At 38.9% G+C, this 23717-nt stretch overlaps 1 protein-coding gene across 7 annotated transcripts in view; it reads left to right on the top strand.

Annotated features, from left to right (window-relative positions):
• The window catches only part of RERE (arginine-glutamic acid dipeptide repeats), a 418893-nt gene that overhangs the window by 296307 nt on the left and 98869 nt on the right, over window positions 1–23717 (top strand). For all 7 annotated transcript variants that reach the window (XM_027580026.2, XM_027579626.2, XM_027579705.2 and 4 more), the window contains 2 exons: window positions 623–747; window positions 2410–2509. In XM_027580026.2, coding sequence (XP_027435827.1) covers window positions 623–747; window positions 2410–2509 — 225 coding nt within the window. The remainder of the gene's footprint in view (window positions 1–622; window positions 748–2409; window positions 2510–23717) is intronic.

The raw sequence follows: 23717 nt of genomic DNA, 5'->3' as shown, positions 1-23717 counted from the left end.
TTCACAAGCAGTCTACTCCTCCTGAAGCTACTGCTGGTCTGATTTCTGACACCATCATTTAGTTCAGCTGTGTTTTTAATGTTAACTCCCATTCTGTGTCTTTTTTTAATGTTTACCTTGATAATACTGTAGTTATTGACTCTCTTGAGAGTAGCTTAACTTAATAGGATAGCTTGTTAGGTATTTTAGCAAATATCCTTAGGTGAGGTTTCATTATTTATATCTGTCTCTTTGTAAACTTGTAATATTGGAAATGTGTGTGTTTTTCCCTTCTTTATCAAGGAACTATTCTGTCCTGAGGGGTTTTTTTCCCCCCCTAATTTCTTTTATTCACATGCATCCATTTTTGTTTTACTCTTTGGATCATGCTGGCACTGGTTTATTTTGACACTGTTCGCTGCTCCTTACGTAGAGATTAAGCAGTCCATTGTGAAATCTTCTATGGTGAAATGATCCTGAAACGTGCTACAGGCTGGTTTCAGTGACTCACAGTTGTTTCTGTTATTTCAGTCCTGCCTAAAGAAAGAGGTTCAGTAACTAGTGCGTCTGTTCCCAGGGCCTGCCTGTTGAGGCAGCTCTTTAAATGCTCCTTGATTGTGACTTTTTCATCCCTGTCTTACAGGCCAAACTTCCTGAATTGCAACCGTTCCCTTCTCCAGATGGTGACACTGTGACCCAACATGAGGAACTGGTCTGGATGCCTGGAGTTAATGACTGTGACCTCCTTATGTACTTGAGGGCAGCAAGGTAATAGGAATTCTCCCCATTCTGCCCTCTGATTTAGGCCATCTGAATTGATTAGGAGGCAATAAACTTTCTCCTTTCGCCTGAAATTTTATTTATACATTGAACATTCTCTCACTTTATGTTTTCTTATACCCTCTGTAATCAGAGCTCTGAGTTTTCATGTCAGAGAAAAAGTTTACCATGGTAAAGTCACTTTTTTTTTTTTTCTCAATCTTTGCCCCACAGCAGATTTTAGAACTCTTCAGAAGGGAAATATCTTAAGCCATACATGCAATTATCAACACTTCTAAATACAGGTTGAATGATTGGGTCATTTAACCCGTTTTAAAATCCCATTACAGATTTCTCTACTTTAGGCTGTTCATTGATGCCTGACCCAAGCTTGGTGTTTTTGTGGCTTACCTACATGAGAACTTGTTAACCTACAAATGCCTAAAATATAAAAGATAAGTTTAAATCTTTCCCTGCTCGTCACAGTGCAGGCAAAGAGCCTTCCTGCGTCTGCAGTGGTCTCTGGGACTCACCGCAATGTCAGCAGCATGCACCATGGCAGGCCCTGGTAACTGAGCTTTAATCCTGTGGTCAGCTGTGCTGTGCGTAGAGGTACACAGCAGAGACAGGGCTGCCTCAGTGTAGTCCATGAGCGGCCACTAAGAATTCTTTTCATCCCCTTTCCCGCTTTTAACTCACTTAAGGTTAGTTGATGTATAGCATGAAAGGAATTAAGCAAAGTTTCAGAGGATTTAATTTTTTCAAAAGATCTTTCTTTCAAAAAGATTATAATCTTTCTTTCAAAAGATTGTATTCTAGCCAACTGTCGTGGCACATTGTTTTAGCTTATTCATGCCTTCAAAACTAAAATCTGAGTACTGGTAAAGCATGGGAAGAAATAACACAACTGGACTGGAGTAAGTGAAACATTTTCCTTTGTGACTGAGTGAAGGGTGAACTGTAGAGGATCTTAAATTTTTTTTGAGAAAGAGAATCTTAAGCAGGCTCCACACCCAGCTCTCAAGACCCTGAGATCATGACCTGAACCAAAATCAAGAGTCAGATCCTTAGGGTTGGCTCAGTTGGTTAAGCGTCTGCCTTCGGCTCAGGTCATGATCCCAGGGCCCTGGGATTGAGTTCTGCATCGGGCTCCTTGGTCGGGGAGGGGAGCCTGCTTCTCCCTCTGCCTGCCACTCCCCCTGCTTGTTCTCTCTGACAAATAAATAAGGAAAAAAAAAAAAAGTCAGATGCTTAACTAATTGAGCCACGCAGGTGCTCCTAAAAATTTTTTTTTTAAGATTTTATTTATTTATTTCAGAGAGAGAGTGTGCATGAGCATGCAAGTGAGGGGAGGGGCAGAGGGGGAGAGAGAGAATCTCAAGCAGACACTGTGCTCGGTGTGGAGCCTGTGCTCAATCTCAAGACCCTGAGATCATGACCTGAGCTAAAATCAAGAGTTGGCTGCTTAACTAACTGGCCACCCAGGTTCCCCTAAAAACGGTTTTTTATTTTATTTTATTTTATTTTATTTTTTTAAGAAAAGCAGAAACAGGACTGAGAACTCTGGCTTATCATGCATATAGTAATGGAATTTGGTTTGGGCTGAAAATGTACTCTGAAAACCGAGGGTTAAAATTTCTTTGCTGATGTTTTTCCTTTTTGTCCTCCAAGGAGCATGGCAGCATTCGCAGGGATGTGTGATGGAGGTTCCACAGAAGATGGCTGTGTTGCAGCATCTCGGGATGACACTACCCTCAATGCACTGAATACAGTGAGTCTTTTGAAGTTGTCCTGGGTGGGAACAAAGTTCTTTATCCCTTGTGCTAGCTGTAGGGAGTATGCGATGAGTATGGAACATGAAGGAGCCCGGAATCTTAGGAGTGAGTACTGTGGTATAGTGCTGGGATTGAAAGATGGGCTGTGGTCTTGGCTTTGGGCCCCACAACCTTGATCCAGTGATGTGGCGCCTCTAGGTTCATTTCCTCATCTGTGTCTGTACCTCAGGATTGTGTTGAGCCTCAAATGAGAGCCTGATGGTAGTGGTTGATCTTCACCAAGATCCCACAAAGCCAACCACTGTTAACAGATGATCTTACTTAATTCTCACAATGTCCCTCTGAAGTAAGTTTTATTATTATCACCATTGTAGATGTGAGGAAATAAGTTTGGAGCGATTAAATCACAAGCCAAGGTCATACACTCAAGGTGTGAATCTAGCGTCCATACCTTTTGCCTTCTTCTCTGTCTCTGAGACTGTGAATTTGAAAGTGTGTGGAGGAATAGAGAAGCCAGACTTCCTGGAACAAATTAGTTTTTTTATAGATGTGGCTTTGGAGCCATGTAAATATTTCACATGATTATACAACAAAATTGAGTTTTAAAAATAATAATCCTTAAAAAAACATAAAGTAAAATGTACCAAGTGAGCCTAACAGCACTGAGTTGGTTGTATGGCATCCTTCAGGATTACTCATCTGCTCTAATCCTGTAACACACACAGCAGCTCAGAAGAACAAAACTCAAATTGCTATAAATAGAATGATCACTGAAACCCGTTTACTTTTTTTGGACATTCCTTTTTGACATTAAAATATATCCTATAGGTCTGTGTAGGAAAATTAATGTATTCTAAAGTTTCTTGAAATAATTCTTCTCTGTGTGGTTACTAATGTGAAACCATCAAATCTGATGAAGTAATAATGGGTTTCTATGCATTACTGATGTACTAATAAAGTTATATATATTTACATAGGATACTGAGCACAAGGCTCAGCAACTCCTAATGACTAACTAAATGTAATTTAAGCACTCTTTTTGTTTTTCATTTTTCTTGAGAGGTCACTGTAGTTGGAAGGGACTTTTGAGATCATCTGTTCAGTCTCTAAATAGATAATAATCTAAGGCTCAGAAAGGCCAGATGATTGTTGAATGCCAACAATCCAAAAAGTTCATGATGGAGGATAGAAAATAACCCAGATTCCCAATTTAGGGACTTTTCTACTCCAGCTTGCTTTCAGGGAGGCATGTGGATATGGCTGATTTGCATTCCTGGTCTAGTTGTGTTTCCTGAGTATTACATGACATGATAATAGTCTCTTATGTGTTAGAGACTGAGTAATCTTGCTGAGATTGGGCCGTGTGCTAAATAACTGGATGATTTTTTACATTCCCATACACTTATTTCTTTTACTTTCTCGTCTCTTCCATACTTAGAGTTTTTGTTTTTATAAAGGGTCTTTATTCTGAGTATACATTATTGAGCCAGAAGGGACCTGTGAGAGTATTTTATTGATGAGGAATCAGAGACTCAGATCGGTGAATCTGTAGACAGTGGGAATGGTATGAGTGGTGTGAATGTCTGTGAATTCAAAATACCCTAAAAAGTGTGTGTTTATTCAGAGTAACTCTTTGATACGGGCTTGTCTTCTGTGGAGTTTTTTGCATAAAAGCTTTATGAAAAAATTTCCCCTTCACGACCATGCTGATCAGTTGAATTTTTAAATAATAAAGATGTTGCCGTATTTAATTAAATATCTATTTTTGGCACTTTACTGAATTGATCTGATTTGTTCTCTTTATTTCAACCCCTCTAAGGATTCTGTAGAACATACTTCTATACAGAAATAATTTGGGCTATTTTTGCCCATGGTCCTTTGTAGCAAGTTCCTTCTGAAGTTTTCTTAAGCATTGCCAGAGGGCTTTTGGTTTTATGAGTTTTTATTTCTGTGAAGCTGCCTTCCCATCATTTGAAATTTTCCTGCCTAGGCGTGTCCAAGATGGCTCAAGTGTCTTGCTTGGGTTATGCAATCCAAGTGCGTTTAGCCACCAAAGGACTGAGTTGTGTGTACATTTTGTGATGAATGGAAAAGTTTAGTGGCTGTTTTAATTTTTCTACTTCATTGTTTTACTGGCTTACAGAGTTTGAGTTGTAGGTACTTTCTTTAATGAAAAGGGAAGTGAATTGAAAAATCTTATAAGAAGTTAATGTTTATTTCAACTTCCTTGGAGTAATGATGGTTTCAAGCTGTGTTAAGTAATAAATTTAAAAGATAAATACATTGTCATGTGAGAACTATTTATTTTTTTTCTTAGAGTCAAAACAAGGTTTTAGGCATTTCTCAGTTTATAATAAACCTGTGTCTATTTCCTGTTTCTCACAACAGGACAGAAATTTAAAGTGTATGAAATTCTACAGTACAGCCACATTATAGTGTTTAACAATCTGAGTAGGACTGTTTAAATTTAAATGCATTTAAATAAATAGTTTGATCTTTAAAACTGCCATCTCGAATAGAAATTTTTGAGTTGTTAATTCTTAATACCAATTTTTAAATAGAAGCTCTTCTACATTGCTCGTTTTGACTCAGTTTCTTTTTCATTATTCACAAATGAGATTTTTAGTGTGTAAGTTTTAAAACAACATATGGGGTATACTTTATGTATAATAAGCTGCTCTGATTTAAAGTATATACAGTTTGATGGTTTTTTTCAGATGTATATACCAATGAAACTACTACAATGATCAAAATACAAAATATTTCCAAATTCCCCACAGTTTCCTCATGAACTTTTATAATCCCTTGCTGCTTCTAGCCTCAGACAACCATTGATATGTTTTCTCACATCATGGATTGGTTTGCATTTTCTAGAATGTTGTATGAATGGAATATCTTACGTAATCTTTTGGGTCTGGCTTTTTTCAGTGTAATAATTTTGAGATAGATTTCTGCTGTTGCATTATCAATAGTCCTTTTTTAATGCTGAGTAATATTCTCATGTATGGATATTCACAGTATTTTATCCATTCACCTGGTGATGGACACTTGTGTTGTTTCCAGGCTTTTGGCAATTATAGTAAAGGTGTTATGAACATTGTTACTCAGTCTTTGTGTTGATGTGTATTATCATTGCTCTTGGGTAAATACACCTAAGGAGTGAAATGGCAGGATTGTATGTATGCAGGTAGCTTTTTAAGAAACTGTCAAACATGTTTCCAAGTGGCCATACCATTTTACATTCCCATCAGTAGTATGTTAGAATTTCAGTGCTTCAGCATCCTCAACAAGACTTCATGTTGTCAGTCTTTTTCATTTTAGTGATTTTAATGGGTGTGTAGTGATATCCCATTGAGATTTGTTGGTAAAGATTCCTCAGCATTTGACATTACTAACGATGTCTGTCTGTATCTCATTCAGTGAGGTTTTAATTTGAAATCCCTGTCATATTGAGCATCTTTTCATGTCTTATTGCTCATTTGTATGTCTTCTTTTGTAAAGTATCTTTTGCCCAATTTTAAAAATGGAATTGTTTCAGTATAATTATTTAGTTGTAAGAGTTGTTTTTATATTGCAGATGCAATATCTTTGATACATGTATTTACAAATATTTCCTCTGTTTTTCTGTAATGGTGTCTTTTAGAGAGCAAAATGTTTAATTTTCCTAAAGTCCAGTGTATCATTTTCCTTTTGTGAGAGTTTCTTTGATCACCCCATGATAACATGGATCGTTTCTGTGCTTTCTTGATGTTTTAGTTCTTGCCTTCAGGTCTGTGATTCTTTTCAAATTAATTTTGTATGTGATGTGAGATATGGGTGGAAGTTCATTCTTTTCTACACAGGTGCCAGTTGTTGGAGCAACATTTGTTGAAAACAGACTTTTCTCATTTCCTTGCCTTGATGCCTTTATTGAACATCAACTGCCATATAAGCATATAGCAGTTTGAGTCTTTTTCTGGATTCTCTTCTGTTTCACTAATGTAATATCTGTCTTTTCACCAGTACCTCAGGATTTTGAGTATTGTAGCTTTGCTGTTGTTTTTGAGAGAGTGAGCAAGCACGAGAGCCTGTGCCTGAGGGCCACTGGTGGGAGGGGTTGGAGGAGGGGCCGAGGGAGAGGGAGAATGACAAGCAGGCTCCCCGCCAGGCTCCGTATCTCTCAACCCTGAGATCATGACCTGAGCCAAAATCAGGAGTCTGATGCTCAATCAGCTGAGCCACCCAGGTGCCCCTTGAATACTGTAGCTTTATTGGAACTCAGGTAGTGTAAGTCTTCCTACTTTTTACTAGTTTTTAAAGATTGTTTTGGTTATTTTAGGTCATTTGCATTTCCATATAAATTTTAGAATCAGCTTGCCATTTCTGTTTTTAAAAAGGCTTGATGGTATTTTCATTGGGATTGCATAGAGTCTGTTGATCAAGTTAGGAAGAATTGGTTGACATCTTAACAATATCGAATCCAGAACATGAAACATATCTTCATTTTTAAAAAATTTTTTATTTAAGTAATCTCAGGGCACCTGGGTGGCTTAGTCAGTTAAGTGTTTGACTCTTGATTTCCGCTCAGGTCTCAGGGTCATGAAATCGAGTCCTGCTCTTGGGCTCTGTGCTGGGTGTGGAACTTGCTTAAGATTCTCTCTCTGCCTCTTTCTCTGCACACCGTGTCCCCTCTTTCCCTTTCTTTAAAAAAAACAAAACAAAAAACTCTACATCCAGCGTGGGGCTCAAATTCACAACCCCAAGATCAAGAGTTGTACCATCCACCAGCTTAGCCCACCAGGCACCCCACATACCTTCATTTTTAAAAGAGGTCTCACTAATTTTTTTTAAGTAAGATTTTATAGTTTTCAGTGTACAGGTCGTACACATATTTTGTTAAATTTATCCCTAAGTAATTACTGTTTGAACTGTTTGAAGTTTCGGTTGTTAATAAAATTTTTATTTTTTATTTTTTAAAAAGATTATTAGAGAGAGAGAGGGGCATGAGCAGGGATGGGCGCAGAGGGACAAGCAGATTCCCTGCTGAGTGGGGAGCCCAACACAGGGTCTGATCCCAGGACCCTGAGATCATGACCAGAGCCGAAGTAAATGAGAAAAGTTTGTTTTCAACAAATGTTGCTCATGACCTGACTGAGTCACCCTGGCACCCCTAAAATTATATTTTTAATTTCAGTTTCTAAATAATTCATTGATAGGATAGAAATAGGAACAGTTTTAATGTGCTGACTTGTGCCTGTTCTTCCTGTTAATTTCCAGTAGCTTTCTGGTTGGTTTCTTAGGATTTGTGTGTACACAATCATATCACCTGCAAATAAAGACAGTTTTACCTCTTTCTTTCTGGTTTATGCATTTTGTGTCTTTCTCGTACTTCATTGCACTTGCTTGGACCTGTAGTACAGTGTTGAATAGAAACAATGAGAGTGGACATCTTTGTCTTATTTCTCATTTTAGGGAGAACACATTTAGCCATTCACTAATAGGTGCAGCGTAGGGTAGTTGTTGTTAATCAAGTTGAGAATGTTCTCCTTTATATCAAAGTTTGTTTTTTATCATGAATGGGCATTTAATTTTGTCAGATGCTGGTTTTTTTGTGTAACTAATGAGATGATCATATGCTTGTTATACTGTATTTTGTTAATTTGGTGAATTATGTTGATTAATTTCAAATGTTAAAACAAGTATGCATTCCTAGGATAAATTCTACTTAGTCATTATGTACTGCTGGATTCAGTATGCTTATATTTTTTTAAGAACTTTTACATTTGTATTTACAAGGGATCTTGAGCTGTAGTCTTTCTTTGTAAATAAATCGTTTTTTAAAAAAGATTTTATTTGAGAGAGAGAGAGCAAGAGAGAGAGGGAGAACACAGTGGGAGGGGGCAGTGACAGAGGGAGAGGGAGAAGCAGACTTCCCGCTGAGCAGGGAGCCCAGTGCAGGGCTTGATCCCAGAACTGTGGGATCATGACCTGAGCTGAAGGCAGATGCTTAACCACCTGAGCTACTCAGGCACCCTGTAAATAAATAAATCTTAAAAAAGAGTTTGTAAAGGATTGGTGTCTGTGTGTGTGTGTGTGTGTGTGTGTGTGTGCGTTGTTAAATATTTGATAGATTTTACAGTGATGCCATCTGGAACTAAATATTTTTTTAATGGAAAGTTTAAAATTACAAATAGACATAGACCTATTTATATTTCTTCATGGGTCAATTTTGGTAATTTGCTGATCTGTGATTTTAAACTTTTTGTCCATTTAATCCAGGTTATCAAATTTTTGGTAAAAATGTCAAATTATCCTGTGTTACTTTTTTAACATCTATAGGATTTGTAATTTTGACCCTTCTTTTATTCCTAATATTGGTGATTTGTGTCCTCTCAATCAGTCTAAGTAGAGGTTTATAAACATTATTGATTATTTCAGATAGCTAACATTTGGTTTCATTGATTTTTTTTCTTTTTTCTTTTTTATTTTTAAGAATTTGAGAGAGAGAGAACATGTATGTGTGTGCTTACACGCACAAAGGGGAGGGGCAGAGGGAGAGGGAGAGACAGTCTTAAGCAGACTCTGCGCTGAGCACAGAGCCCGACTTGGGGCTCGAAATCACAATCACAACCCTGAGATCATGACCTGAGTGAAAACCAGGAGTCAGATGCTTAACTGACTGAGCTACCCAGGTGCCCCTGATTTTCTGTTTTCTATCTCATTGATCTCCAATCTTATTTTTATTATTTTTTTCTATTTATTTTGGGTTAATTTGATCATTTTCTTCCTACCTTCCAAAAGTAGGAGCTTAGATAATTGATTTTATCACAAATTTTGATTTGCTCTTCTTTCATTATCATCATGTTAAAAATATCAAAAAAATTTTTTGAAATTTCTTTTACCTATGTTTAGTATTAATTTGCTTAATTACCAGATAGTTGAGATCTCTCTTGTGTACACTCTCTCTCCCTCCCCCACCCTTTTGTTTTGAAATGATACTGATTTTTGATTTAGTTCTTTTGTGGTCAGAGATACCCAATAAGATTTCAATTTTTTTAAATCTATTGAGATTTGTTTCTTGGCTCAACATGTGGTTTATCTTGCTGAATATTCCATGTGCACTTGTAATGAGTTTATATTCAGCAATTACTGAGTGCACTATTATGTAATTGTTGGTTTCCTTAAAGTGGTGGTTATTATTTCTTAGATCTTCTATGTCCTACTAATTTTTTTTATCTAGTATTTTCAGTTGCTGAGAGAGTTGTATTAAAGTCTTCAACTGTGATTGTGGATTTGGGTATTTCCCCTTTTGGTTTTGTTTGCTTTTGCTTCATATATTTGGCAGTTATATCATTAGGCACATGCACATACTATTTACCTTTATCTGTATATTAGCTCTTTTACCTTTTTGGAATGACCCTCTCTTTGTCTTGAACTCTGTGTTGTTTGATATTAACATAACTACTCTAGCTTTCTTATGCTTGTTCACATGATACATCTTCTTCCAGCTTCTTTGAATCTTGCTTTTTGTTTGTATTTAAAGAACATCTCTTGTGTCCTTTAGTTCTTTAGTTGTTTCTGACTTTTTAATCTAGTCTGGCAAGCTCTGCCTTTTGTTTGGAGTCTTTTTTTTTTTTTTTTTCATCTTTATGAGAGAGAGAGAGAGAGAGCACAAGCAGGAGGAGCTAAAGACAGGGAAAAGCAGGCTCCCATAGGGAGCCTGATGCGGGACTTGATCCCAGGACTTTGGAATCATGACTTGAGCCAAAGGCAGACGCCTAACCGACTGAGCCACCCAGGCATCCCTGTTTGGAGTCTTTAGTCCATTTTAATCCAATGTAGATGGTCCTCCGGTTATATAACACTTGAGCCACATGTGTACATTCTTAATACCATAGCTGTTGTTGGAGAAATACAGTAGCAGTTGATGTATCTTATTTTCATGGCCACATGACTTACTGTGTCTGGTCCAGTGGTGAACTTGCAGAATGGTTAGGGACACAGTTGTATCATTTATGTTAAAAATGTATTTATCTTTTTACTTCATAAGTAAAAAAACCAAAAAACAAAAAACTTGTATTGATGTAGAGGAAGATGATGTGATAAACGTGTTGGCCTCTCTTGTTGGAAGAGGAGGGTGTTCTTAGTGATGGGAGTGTACTCCTTAATGTATGTTGGCAAAGATATGTTGTATTTTACTACCTTAAATTGTGAACACACCTATTAATGTAAAATTATTCTATTTGTAATTTTATGTTATAATATGACAAAGTAGTGGTGCTTCCTCTAGAAGATTTTAGAAATGTGTCTTTGTGTACTGTTCAGGTATGTGTTTCTTCATGTACAGTTTCTGTGAGGTTTGTCTGTGTACTTTTGGTTTACGTATAATTTGTAAACATAATGCTATATAACATAGAGATGACCTGGAGCACCTGGGTGGCTTAGTCGGTTAAGCGTTTGCCTTCAGCTCGGGTAATGATCTCAGGGTCCTGGGATCGAGTCCTTCTCCCTCTGCCTGCAGCTCCTCCTGCTTGTGCTCTCTCTCTCTATCTATCAAAGAAATAAATAAAATCTTTAAAAAAAAAAACCATGGAGATGGCCTATATTCTAATGGGATTCAGCCATCTTTAGTGCTTGCAATTATTTGGCCTTTTACAAAATCCATCTTTATAGTTATGCTCAGAAACTAACAGAGTCCGGGGCGCCTGCATGGCTCAGTTGTTGGGCATCTGCCTTCGGCTCAGGTCATGATCCCAGGGTCCTGGGATCGAGCCCTGCATTGGGCTCCTTGCTTGGCAGGGGGCTTCCTTCTCCCTCTCCCACTCCCCCTGCTTGTGTTCCCTCTCTCACTGTCTCTCTCTCTCTGTCAAATAAATAAATAAAATCTTAAAAAAAAAAAAAAAGAAACAGAGTCCTATAGTTTGAGACTATGGTTTTTTAGAAAATATCATGCTGACTTTTTTTTTTACTAAGTTGATACTGGATTTCATTCTGTGGGCTTAGGTATCTTTCCTATTTCCTAATAAAATTCAAATTCTTTTGGCTTCTCTTTCTCAGAACTTATTTGCAGTTTTATGTTTACTTTCTCTCACTAACACTAAACATATATATGCTCACTATATATAAGTAAAATTTATAATCAGGCAGCAAAGATTTCACTTCTGTCTGGACAGTTTTATTCCTTGAAATATGGATGGCTTTTAGACATTTGGATTAAGCTTTTTACATATTCTAGAGAGTATATATTTGTTTGCTTACTTATTTATGCACACCCACATCTCCTTCAACAAAGGATGCAAGACTGCCAAAAGCTTAATAGTTTTTTTTTATCTCTGATATATAAATATTACTATTTGGTAACCTTTGGGTATTAATTTATCTTTGTTTTCTGAGCCTCAGCCCGATGCCTAGTACCTAGTAGAGAGGCACTAAGTATTTGTTGAATGATTGAATAAATAAATCAGGTTCAAGCCCAGATCACATTCGATCACCCAGAACTTGGTATTATAAGGTATTTATTTATTAGAGAAAGAGAGAGAGGGAAAGCACACATGCGCATGCACAAGTTGGGGGAAGGGGAGTAGAGGGAGAGGGAGAAGCAGGCTGTCCGGTGAGCAGGGAGCCTGATGTGGGGCTCGATCCCAGGACCCAGGACCCTGGGATCATGACCTGAGCTGAAGGCAGATGCTTAACCCGCTGAGCTACCCAGGTGCCCCCTTACTTAAATTCTTTTTACCATTCCCCATTCAGATTAGTCAGTATTAAATAGCAGGAATTGATGGGTTTTTTTTCTCTAAGATTTTGATTTGTTGTTGAAAAGAGAAATGGGAAAAGTTTATATGGCTGTGTGATTCCTTGTTATAGAAATGCAATAAATTTCAGAATAGCACCCTGTGTAAATCGGCCTTGGCAAGCACCTCTGCTAGTATTTTATTTATATTATATCAAGATATTGGAGTCTACAGCATATTACATTGTTAATTAGAGCATAATTGAGGATGCAGTGATTTTCTAGTATAACCAAGGCCTTTTCAGTGATTATCAGCATAATATATAAAGTTGAGGTTTTATTTATTGTACTTTGACCAATTAGAAACATTTTGAACTTTGGTTTTGAAAATTGTTTAAGTGTTTAGAAATTTATCATTGTGGCTCCCTTTGGGCTGAGAACTTCATAAATTCACTTTGTTCAAAAGTTTCAAGCAGGGGCACTTGGGTGGCTCAGTTGGTTGAGTGTCCAGCTCTTGGTTTTGGCTCAGATCATGGTCTCAGGGTCCTGAGATCGAGCCCCGCTTGGGCTCCACACTCAGTGCGGAGTGTGCTTGAGATTCCACCCCTTTCCCTCCCCCTCCCCCTCTGCCCCTCTCCCCATTCTCGAATTCTCTCTCTCTCTGTCTTTCTTTAAAAAAATAAAATAAAATCTGAAAAACCAAAACAAAAAAACCCAAAAGTTCCAGGCACAACACTTTGACAGATTACATGATTTATTCTTTTCGTCTCATTTGGATGAAGATGACTTTTTAAATTTAATGCTTTGATATTTTGTTCCTTTGTAGGTGATCTGTAACTTTAGTCAAAATTGAACATTATGGGTGCGCCTGGGTAACTCAGTCGTTAAGCGTCTGCCTTCGGCTCAGGTCATGATCTCAGGGTCCTGGGATCAAGCCCCGCGTCGGGCTCCCTGCTCAGCGGGAAGCCTGCTTCTCCCTCTCCCACTCCCCCTGCTTGTGTTCCCTCTTTCGCTGTGTCTCTCTCTGTCAAATAAATAAAATTTAAAAAAAAAAAAATTTGAACATTATGCTCTGCTTCTGTTCTTTTACTAATAAATACAACAGAGAGCATTCTCTAAGTTTCTCAGGCGTGGATGGGGAGATAAAAGGCCACTTATGTTAACCTCTGGTAATGGTACCTTTATGACTTATTGCAGCAGTGATTTTGTATTTGATAGGGTTTTTTTTTAAGATTTTATTTATTTCAGAGAGCACAAGTGGGGAGAGGGGGCAGAGGGAGAGGGAGAAGCAGACTCCCCGCTGATCAGGGAGCCTGACTTGAGGCTTGATCCCAGGACCCCGAGATCATGACCTGAGCTGAAGGCGGATGCTTAAGGGACTGAGCCACCCAGATGCCTCTGTTTTTGATAATTTTAACAGAAAAGTATCACTCTAAGTGTTTATCATTTGTCATGCTCCTGATGCAGGTCTTCATGATTGTGGCCCTGCTTGGCTTTTCCACATGAATCACTCTCAAGTTTCTTTTTTCTTTTTTTTTTTTTTTAAAGATTTTATTTATTTATCTGACAGAGAGAGAGAGACAGCGAGAGCAGGAACACAAGCAGGGGGAGTGGGAGAGGGAAAAGCAGGCTTCCTGCGGAGCAGGGAGCCCGATGCGGGACTCGACCCCAGGACCCTGAGATCATGACCCGAGCCGAAGGCAGACGCCCAACGACTGAGCCACCCAGGCGCCCCACTCTCAAGTTTCTTTAGCCATTTCTTTTCTTTTTTCTCTTTTCTCATTTTCCTTCTTTTTTCTAGAATAGCTTTATTGAGATATAATTCATATATTTCACCCATTTAAAGTGTCCCATTTAATGGCTTTTATTATATTGCCACCTTTGTGCAGCGTCACCACAGTCAATTGTATAATGTTTTGTTATTCCAGAAAGAACCCTGTACCCATTAGTAGTCACCCTTCCGTTTCCCCCTCCCCCATCCTTGGTAATTACTAGTCTGCCTTCCAGCTCTATGGATTTGCCTGTTCTGGACATTTCCTACACATGGGATCATATAGTATATGGCCTTTTGTGACTGGCTTCTTTACACTGAGGGTAACATTTTTGAGTTTTGTTCATGGTGTAATCCTGTTAGCCATTTTATGTATTATAACCATTTTATTTCTTCTTCTGGTCAGCTTTGTATGTTTTTAAAAATGTGGCACCTTCACTGAAGCAACATTCCCCAGATCTGATCAGCATAAGGTGACAAAGAAATACCACTTTAGTTTTCCTAAAACCTCATCTTCCTAATGCAATCTAAGCTTTTATGAGTGTGTGCTCGACACATTTTTTTTTGTCTTGTGTTTTTGTCTTGTTTCATTTTATTTCTCTCTGTATACTGGCCTTAGCTAAGCCATTTCTCTCCCACCCTCAGCATTTTGACTGAATTTTGAACCAGGCACAGGTCCTTACGCTTATCACTGTTTTCATTCTATTGGATATCAACTATTAGTCAGCTGCCTGATGTCATTAGTAACAAAGGCAATATTAATAACAACAAAATTAAAATGTGTTGATTGAGTACTTACATGCTACGTGAAAGTGTAAGTGCATCTTTATGAATGAATTCATTTAGTCTTCATAACAATTTTTTTTTAAAGATGTATTTATTTTAGAGAGAGTAAGAGTGAGCAGAGGGAGGGGAAGAGGGAGAGGGAGAGAGAATTTCTAGCAGACTCCCCACTGGGTGCAGGGCCCAATGCGGGGCTCGATCTCAGGACCCTGAGATCATCACCTGGACCGAAATAAAGAGCTGGCTGTGTATCCGACTGAGCGACCCAGGCGCCCCTTAATCTTCATAACAATTCTTTAAGTATGAATATCACCTACAGATTAATAAGCACACCCTCTCATATATATTTATATACATAATAATTTAAACTTAAAGAATAGAATTGAGGCCAGTGCCTTATAGCAGTCCTCTTGAAATATCCATGAATCTGCGGTTTTGGGGCTTTGCTCTTCAGCCCATTAGAAATCCTTCATGCTTCATGCTTGGGGCACCTGGGTGGCTCAGTCCATTGAGTGTCCAACTCTTGGTCTCAGCTCAGATCTTGATCTCAGGGTCATGAGTTTGAGCCCCGCAGTGGGGTCCAGGGTGGGCATGGAACGTACTTAAATAAATAAATAAATAAATAAATAAATAAATAAATAATAAAAAAAGAAATCCATGCTCTAGCCTCTTGGTGTATCTCCATCCTTTCTTCTAGGCACTCAGCAGGGGCTGGGGAATTGACTTGGCTTTTCCTTGTGTTTGGCAAATTTAGAAAGTTCCTTTAAAAATTTAAGAAACTTCTTTCTCAAGTGATTTCTTTCTTCCATGGTAAATGTTTTGAGAATTACATGGGGTTTTGAAAAATGTCCACTTAACATCAATCATAATTTTACCCATCTATGAACTTATATTAAGCATTAATATTAATACAGTAAGTATTTAGCAAATCAGGATAAAAGCCCTTGGCTTTTTTACATTTAAGAAGAAGCTTTAGTAAAATCATTCATTCATTTATTTATTCAGTAATAAACATTATTCAGTTCCTGTTCTTTAGGAAGCCTTTGTGGGAGGGCATTTGTTAAAAGTGTTGATAATCTAAGTAAGTATTTAATCTTAGAACAAAGTAAGCCCCTGAGTTTTAACAGGGCTCATATGTTACCATTAGTTCTAAAATATGCTACAGAATACTAAAGTTTATATTTGAGCTAGTATGTATATTTCTTATACTAGTTTTGAAATATACTTGGGGATACTGTTTTATAGCTCTCCTAGATCACTTTTTTACCCCCAGACTTTGAAAGTTGATGTATTAGTTTCCTGTGGATGATGTAACAAATCACCACAAACTTGCTGGCTTAAAACAACAGAAGTGCGTACTCTCCCAGTGCTGGAGGCGGGGAGTATGAAATCAGCATGTCCGCTGTGCCATGCTTCCTCTGGCTCCTCAGGAGAATCATTCCTCTTCCAGCTTCCCATGGCTGCTGGCATTCCTTCGTTTGTGGCTGCATCTTTTTCCGCTTGTCTTCACACTGCCTTCCCCTCTGTGGGTCTGCATCTTTTCTGTTCTTTTTCCACTGCTTCTCTTTCATAGGGATGCTTGTCCATCGGACATAGAGCCCAGTTGAATAATCTAGAATTATCTCCTCCTCTCAGAATCATTAACTTCATCCTATCTGCAAAGACCCTTTTTCCAATTAAGGTCTCGTCTGTTCCAGAGTTTTGATGTGGATATCTTCTGGGGGTCATTTTATAGCCTGCCACAGTTGGATTTTACTCTTATCATATGTCACTGAAATAAATTAGAGTACTTATGTAGAATTCTTTTGTAACAGTTTATTATTTTTACGTCAATTCTGAGAGTATAAAAATATTTCTAGTAGGGGCTGTGATATTTCTGTACATCTGAGGATATTTGATTTACAAAATAGTACAGTATTTGTATGTATATGGTACAGTGTATCTGGCTTTCCTTTTACAAAGAACATATTCAGGTAATAGAATTGTCATGAATAACTATCAGATTAACTGATATATTCTGACCAGTGATTTGGGGGGTATTTCTTCTTCAGCTCTACATCAGGGCCACTGAGCTGGGCCCCTGTGGAGCCTTTGGGGCAAGGTCTTGTGTGGCTGACACAGTTGCCCTTGAAGCTATTGCTCTTTTAAGTTTCTGCCTTCTGTTCTGGTTTCTAGTCTAGCCCTACAGCCCTGCCCTGAGCCCAGCTCTGCCAGATTCTGACAAACTATGTTGCCCTGGCCAGCTCTCTTACCCAGGAGGCTGACACACCCCCATGGCCAATCACTTGCTGGGCTTCTAAGGTGACTGCACGGGACTGCCTGCCCTTGCCCTTCCTGCTGCCCTGCCTACTGGTTGGTCTGCCTTCTCCCCGTCCACAGTAGTTGTTGAGCTGTGTATTCCAGCTCACCCCAGGACTTTGGAGTACCAGTTATCCAAGCATTTTTAGGAACGTTACTCTTCATTTTACTCCTTTTTTTCCCCCCACCCAGAAACGAGCTATATACCTTTTCATGTGTTCTTAAATCAAGTCTGCCTTTACTTGCTACTTCTAAGTCATTATGTGGCCATCACACAAAATCATGTGCAGCTGTTAGACTATGTGACTATTGGTGTGCATAATACATTGCGGGTTTTGGGGTCTTCCACAGTCAGGCTGTCTTCTAGCACTGCTGCTTTGAAAGCATACAATCTCATCTGTTCTTTTAAGACCCTTTGTTTGACTGGAAAAAGCAGAATTTCAGAAGCTAGGCTTCTAAGGCCCAGAGTGAGGGCCTTCTAGGTTCTCCAGAGCCATTGCTTGAGAGCACTACTATGACTGCCTGGAGTCTTTTTGCTTCTTTCTTAGTCACTAGCTCTGTTCTTGGCTGAGGTTTCCAGATGAAAGAGCAGTCGGTCAGAAGCGTTCCGTACTCTGGAGTCACACATGCTTCAGTGTATGCCTCTTTGATTTTCCTTACTCTGTTACGTTATCATTGTGATCAAAAAGAGTAAGTGTATTGTTTTTTACACAACCTTAAAATTACTTGTCAGAAAGCACTGAGGTTTTAGAGCTGAAGCACTGAGCTTCAGATTGGGGGTGGTCACTTCTGCACCTGTACTCGACGTAGTGGGACTTACAGCAGTTTCTGTAAATGGTTTTCACTTAATACTTTGCACCTGCTCTTGAGGGGCTGTTTTTGTTTTTGTTTTTTAAGTAATCTCAGTGCCCAACGTGGGGTTTGAACTCGCAGCCCTGAGATCAAGAGTCACATGGTCTTCTGACTGAGCCAGCCAGACACCCCTGGTCTTGAGGTTTTTGTTTTTATTTATTTTCTTAAATTAACTTTCTGAAGGAATCTGGATAAAATTGACTCATAGCCGGCCTTTCACATATACTTTCTAGGTCACTTTAGCTTTTATGAATGGGTTCACTAGTGCCTACATCTCCATGAGATAGATAGAATATGTTTTTTTCTGTCACCCTCTAGGTTAGAGCCTTACGTATTGTTTTTCTGTAGTCACGTCTGTGAGGATGCTCAGGAGTAAATGAAAAAGTGTTTTAATTTCCACTTGTTGCCCTGAACCATTTCCACTTGTGATCATTCATAAAAGCAGCATAAACAATTTAGATTCATGCATCTACCAGTAGTTTTTCTCTCTGTGGCCAGAGTTCTACTCATTCTGTATCTTTAAGCTGCGTCTTATCATTAGGGGATTGGTTGTGCTCAGTCCTAAGGAGTCAGCCTTCCCTCAGGAACACAGGGCTCATAGCTTCGATCCAGGACAGCCTTGCTTTCTCTATGTCCTTTGCTTGGACTCTCACACAAAAAGCAGGAGGAAAGATTTTGTTTCTAGGAAGTGAGGTTTTATATACATGTTAGCTATATAGATGATTATCTGTAATTATATTTAAAAACCTGTGGCATAGGGGTGCCTGGGTGGCTCAGTCGGTTAAGTATCTGGCTCTTGATTTCAGCTCAGGTTATAGGATTGAGCCCTGGGTCAGGCTCCATGCTCTGCGAAGAGTCTGCTTGAGATTCTTTCCCTCTTCCTCTGCCCCTGCCCCCACTCACTCTTGCATGCTCTCTCGCTCTCTCGCTCTCTCTCTATCTCTCTCAGATCAGTCAGTCTTTAAAAACCTGTGGCATAAACTATTCCAGTTTTCATAGAAACCTGAAAATTACGATGCTAATCAGTGGGTGTCAGTACAGCCTCTGTAGCAGGGTTTGGCCTGGGCAGTTTGGCTATATTGTTTATTTCACTATTTTTCTAACTAAATGTATTAATATTACCATTTATTTATTAAAAAATAGTATCCTTTAGTATTTCACCTTAAAAGAAATCTCTGTAAAGAGAAGAAATGTTAAAAACTTTGAAATTCCGAAAATGACCTACTTTAGCCCCTCTGCTGCAGGTGAGGAAGCTTAGAGGCTGCTTGCTGTGCAGAGGAGAGGCACCCCATACCTCTTGGCTCAGGCTCCTCCTCTTCCCAGTACAGTTGCTAACTCTCTCCTCAATTTCCTAGTTCCCAGACTCAGATTTTCACTCGGTTCCCAGCAGGTCACCAGGTTCTCGGTTTCCCTTCTCAGTCCCACATTTCTTCCTGTCTTGTAAGTACTGCAGGTAAACTTCATTCCTGTGGTGCTCTGAAGCTTGTTTGCTTTCCTTAGCACTAGTGCTGTTTCCCCATGAAGGTTGCTCAGTCCTGACCCTCTTTTAGTCCCCTGTCCTTGATGGAACATTTCCTATGCTCCAGGAATCCTGCTCAATGATTACCATGTATCTTTTCATCCTAAACTGTTCTCCAAAATAGGTTCTGTATTTTCTCTTTCTGCAGCTGAGAAAACTGTGGTTTAGAGAGAGAATTTGCCTGTTATCAACACAGCTAGTGGCAGAGCTCGGAACCCTTTCCTGTTTGGGCTTCATCTCTGCAGAACTCCCACATGTTCATTGTTGGTCCCAGGACCTCTGCAGGTTCTTCTTTCCAGGTGTTTATGAAGACTGTCAGATTAGAGCCTCAAAATAGCTGGATGGTCAGAAAAGGTCAAAACATCCAGAGTTTGTTTTGTTTTGTATTTTTAAAATAGTTCACTGATCTCGTTTGATGCCAATATTTGATGCCTACTTTCTAATCAGCTTGCTGATTGAGGCTCCTGTTCTGTGGGTTTTGAATACTTTCAAAAACACCCTAGCCAGGGGATGGAGACCCACTAATTTCTAGAGACGTTATTATGTGGGAAATAATTATGAGTGAGAAATATGGCAGTGTTGTATCAGCCACAGGAAATTCGGTTGTGAGATCTTACCTAGACATAGGTAAAATCTCACAAAATAGGCATTTTTACTGGCTCCTAGAACGTTTTTATTTTTATTTAAATTCAATTAGCCAACGTATAGTACATCATTAGTTTCAGATGTAGTGTTCAATAATTTATCAGGTGTGTATAACACCCAGTGCTCATCACATCATGTACCCTCAATGCCCATTACCCAGTTACCCCATCCCCCCATCCACCTCCCCTCCAGCAACCTTCAGTTTGTTTCCTGTAGTTAAGAGTCTCTCATGGTTTTTCTCCCTCTCTGATGACTTCCAATTCAGTTTTCCCTCTCTTCCCTATGATCCTCTACCCTGTTTCTTATATTCCATATATGAGTGAAACCATATGATAATTGTCTTTCTCTGATTGACTTACTTCGCTCAGCATAATACCCTCCAGTTCTGTCCACGTCGATGTAAATGGTATTCATCCTTTCTGATGGCTGAGTAATATTCCATTATATATATATATAAAACTCACATCTTCTGTATCTATTCATCTGTCGATAGACATCTCGGTTCTTTCCACAGTTTGGCTATTATGGACATTGCTGCTATGAATGTTGGGGTGCAGGTGCCCCTTCGGATCACTATGTTGGTATCTTTTGGGTAAATACCTAGTAGTGCATTTGCTGGATCATAGGGTAGCTCTATTTTTAACTTCCTGAGGAACCTCCATACTGTTTTCCAGAGTGGCTGTACCAGCTTGCATTCCCATCAACAGTGTAAGAGGGTTCCCCTTTCTCCGCATCCTCACCAACATTTGTTGTTTCCTGTCTTGTTAATTTTAGCCATTCTGACTGGTGTGAGGTGGTATCTCATTGTGGTTTTGATTTGTATTTCTCTGATGCCAAGTGATGTGGAGCAGTTTTTCATGTGTCTATTGGCCATTTGTATGTCTTCTTTGGAGAAATGTCTGTTCATGTCTTCTGCCCATTTCTTGACTGGATTATTTGGTTTTGGGTGTTGAGTTTGATAAGTTCTTTATAGATCTTGGATACTAGCCCTTTATCTGATATGTCATTTGCAAATATCCTAGAATGTTTTTAATTTGGTTGTTGCTCTTCATCAAGTATAGGCAAGGTTATCAATCATATTGCACTGATTACTGATTTCCAAAACCAGCTCTGTTAATTCATCTTGGTTTTTCTAGGCAGAGTCAGTGTTCACTGACACTCTGTATGTTTTTATGGTAGCATTTATTTCATTATTTTCTTTATGTGTGTGTGTTTCCTCTTCTCTGAGCTGCTGGTTCCCTCCTCCTGTCTACCTAGCCCACCCTCAAATGAAGAAAAGACAGTGTGCTTATTGTGTCTCTGAAGCTGGAGTTTGTGAGCCCACAGTTGCCACCAGACCACCAGCCAGTCCTAAGCCGCTCCAGAACAGGCATTGGGGCAGGGACTCTTAGAGCTCCTCCTGAACATGGGTTTATGTTCAGCTCGCTGCAGTGGAAGTAGCCTTGAGCAACATACCAAACCTCTTAGTTTTGCTTCCTCATTTTTAGTACCCTTACTACAAATGATAGTGTGAGGAATGATGAAGTCAGAAAGATCTAATACAGCGCCTCACCCAGGCAATGCTTAGCAAACTTTGGCCACCCCTCCTTTCTCTCTGTGACTCCAGGGGCTGGCCTAGTTCCTGAGACGTTGTAGTTAATGTCGAGAGTGTTGCAGGGAGGGTTGGTTCAGCAACTGTGTGTTTTCCTTCTGAAAATAAACCAGATCTGCCCCTCAGCCCTACTTGAAGCAGCTACGTTCTGCCTCTTTGCTGTTATCTTTAAAATATGCTCCCATAAGAACATTTAGACAAAGTTATCCTTTCTGGTGCTTAAATAGCATCATTTGGAGTGACACTGGATAAACAAAAATAAATATTGTGCCTGTAATTTCAATTCTAGTTTTTTAATGCATATATTTATCATATTTTGAGCTTGATTAGCTCAGTGGTGATGGAGGTATGAATGAAAATATATTGACATCCATAAATTATGGATTATGAGAAATTTTTTTTAAGTTTTGTCTTAGATTTCTTCAAGAGCTTTTTCGTTTATGTTAATGGTTGAAGTAATTAAAACTTTGCAAAGAATTTTAACATCTCTTCCAAATCCCACTTTTTATTTCCTTTCTAAGCTATTTTGGCAGTTTCTTGCAAATAAACATGTTTCACAGAGTAAAAGACTTTTAAATCTAATATTGTTCTTGATGGATTGCAATTATTTAATATTTAGCATGGATGTAGTCTAACTCAGATAGGCTTTTTCTACAGTTATTATAATGGCTATAATTGCAAAAGGATGCTTTGGGGTAGGAGAAACTGCCAGATGCAATGCCATTTGATCTAAAAAGGTCACAGTAAAAGGGACATTTAAATTAAGTTGTAAATTACAATTGAAGAACAATATTTTGATGTGTGAGACCAGAGATGTCAGAGCAGGGAGATGTAATTCATGGGTTCATTATAGAACAGAGGTGCCTGACAGCTGAGCCATGCCAAAAGGAAAATTTATTTGCAACATCGTGCAGACTGAAAACAGCAGCTAAGATGAGAAGCCAGAGCAGAAACTTGAAGCCTTGTGGTAACACACAGAGTTTGTGCTAATATGACTGCCTGAGATCCTGTGATGCTTAACGATTGCCATAATGTAAATGAGGTCTTTGGACATTTGCACATTTTCTGTCTTATTTAATTAAGACCTCGTCCTTGCTCTATAAAATAACATACTTTATAACTAGGCATTAAGGTTGATTCTCTCACCTCTGTGTCCGATATTACGGATTTGCTGAAATTTCAAAACTGTTTAGGTAGCAGAGCTACAGCTTGAAACTGGATCTCCATCCATGGCAGCTTTGAGGAAGGATATAATTTAGTGTTTATAGCAATCCATGAGAAGTTCAATCAGGAGTTAATTAAACTGTAGGCAGTCATTAAGTATTATTTATTCTTTCGAGAAGCTTGCCAGTAAAGCACTTATATATATTAAATTATAGAAAGTAATAAGCAGGGAATGATTTGTCAGGCAGAGCGAGAGTAGCACATTTAACTTGGGCAATTATGCAGAAATGTGTTTTTCTTCTTGGGGCATGATCCTTTCTTGCTGCTAATCACGGAGAGGTCAGAAGCTGTAATGAGACCATTGAGGGCGTGTCATGTCCAGCACTGTACAGTAGATGCTCTGTTGAGCTTCTGGTTGTTGAGTAGTCTTTGATAAGAGATGTGTGCCTAAAATTTTACTCCCCTTGATGATGCCTCTACACAGTTTATGGCTTTTTGACATTTCACGTATCTTGTCACGTATTGAATTTCATACCTTCCATTGTCTTTTGACACAGCCAAGGGATAGTGGCGTGAGGCCCATTTGACAGATGAAAACCTCAGCCGGTTTGTTACAAAACTGATAACAGGAATTTGTCTCCTGCCTCAGATCCTGTGCTGTGTTCACTAGGCATTGACAGAAGGCATTGACTATGGGATGGTTTATATAGAAGGGGCGGCTGGGCCCCCAGGGTTGTTGAGAGCTTTTTATGCAACTGACCAAATGCATCTAGTTACGTGTGGTATCAAAGTCTTTGGCTCTGTGTAGCGGTTTCGTTTGTTACAGTAGAACCAAACCAGGAGCTGTGTCACTCAAGCTGCTCTTGTTCTTA

Source organism: Zalophus californianus, chromosome 4 (genome assembly GCF_009762305.2).
Source record: "Zalophus californianus isolate mZalCal1 chromosome 4, mZalCal1.pri.v2, whole genome shotgun sequence".
NCBI lineage: Eukaryota > Metazoa > Chordata > Mammalia > Carnivora > Otariidae > Zalophus > Zalophus californianus.
Note: the sequence above shows the minus strand (reverse complement) of the source record. Positions and strands in the feature narration are given on the sequence as shown.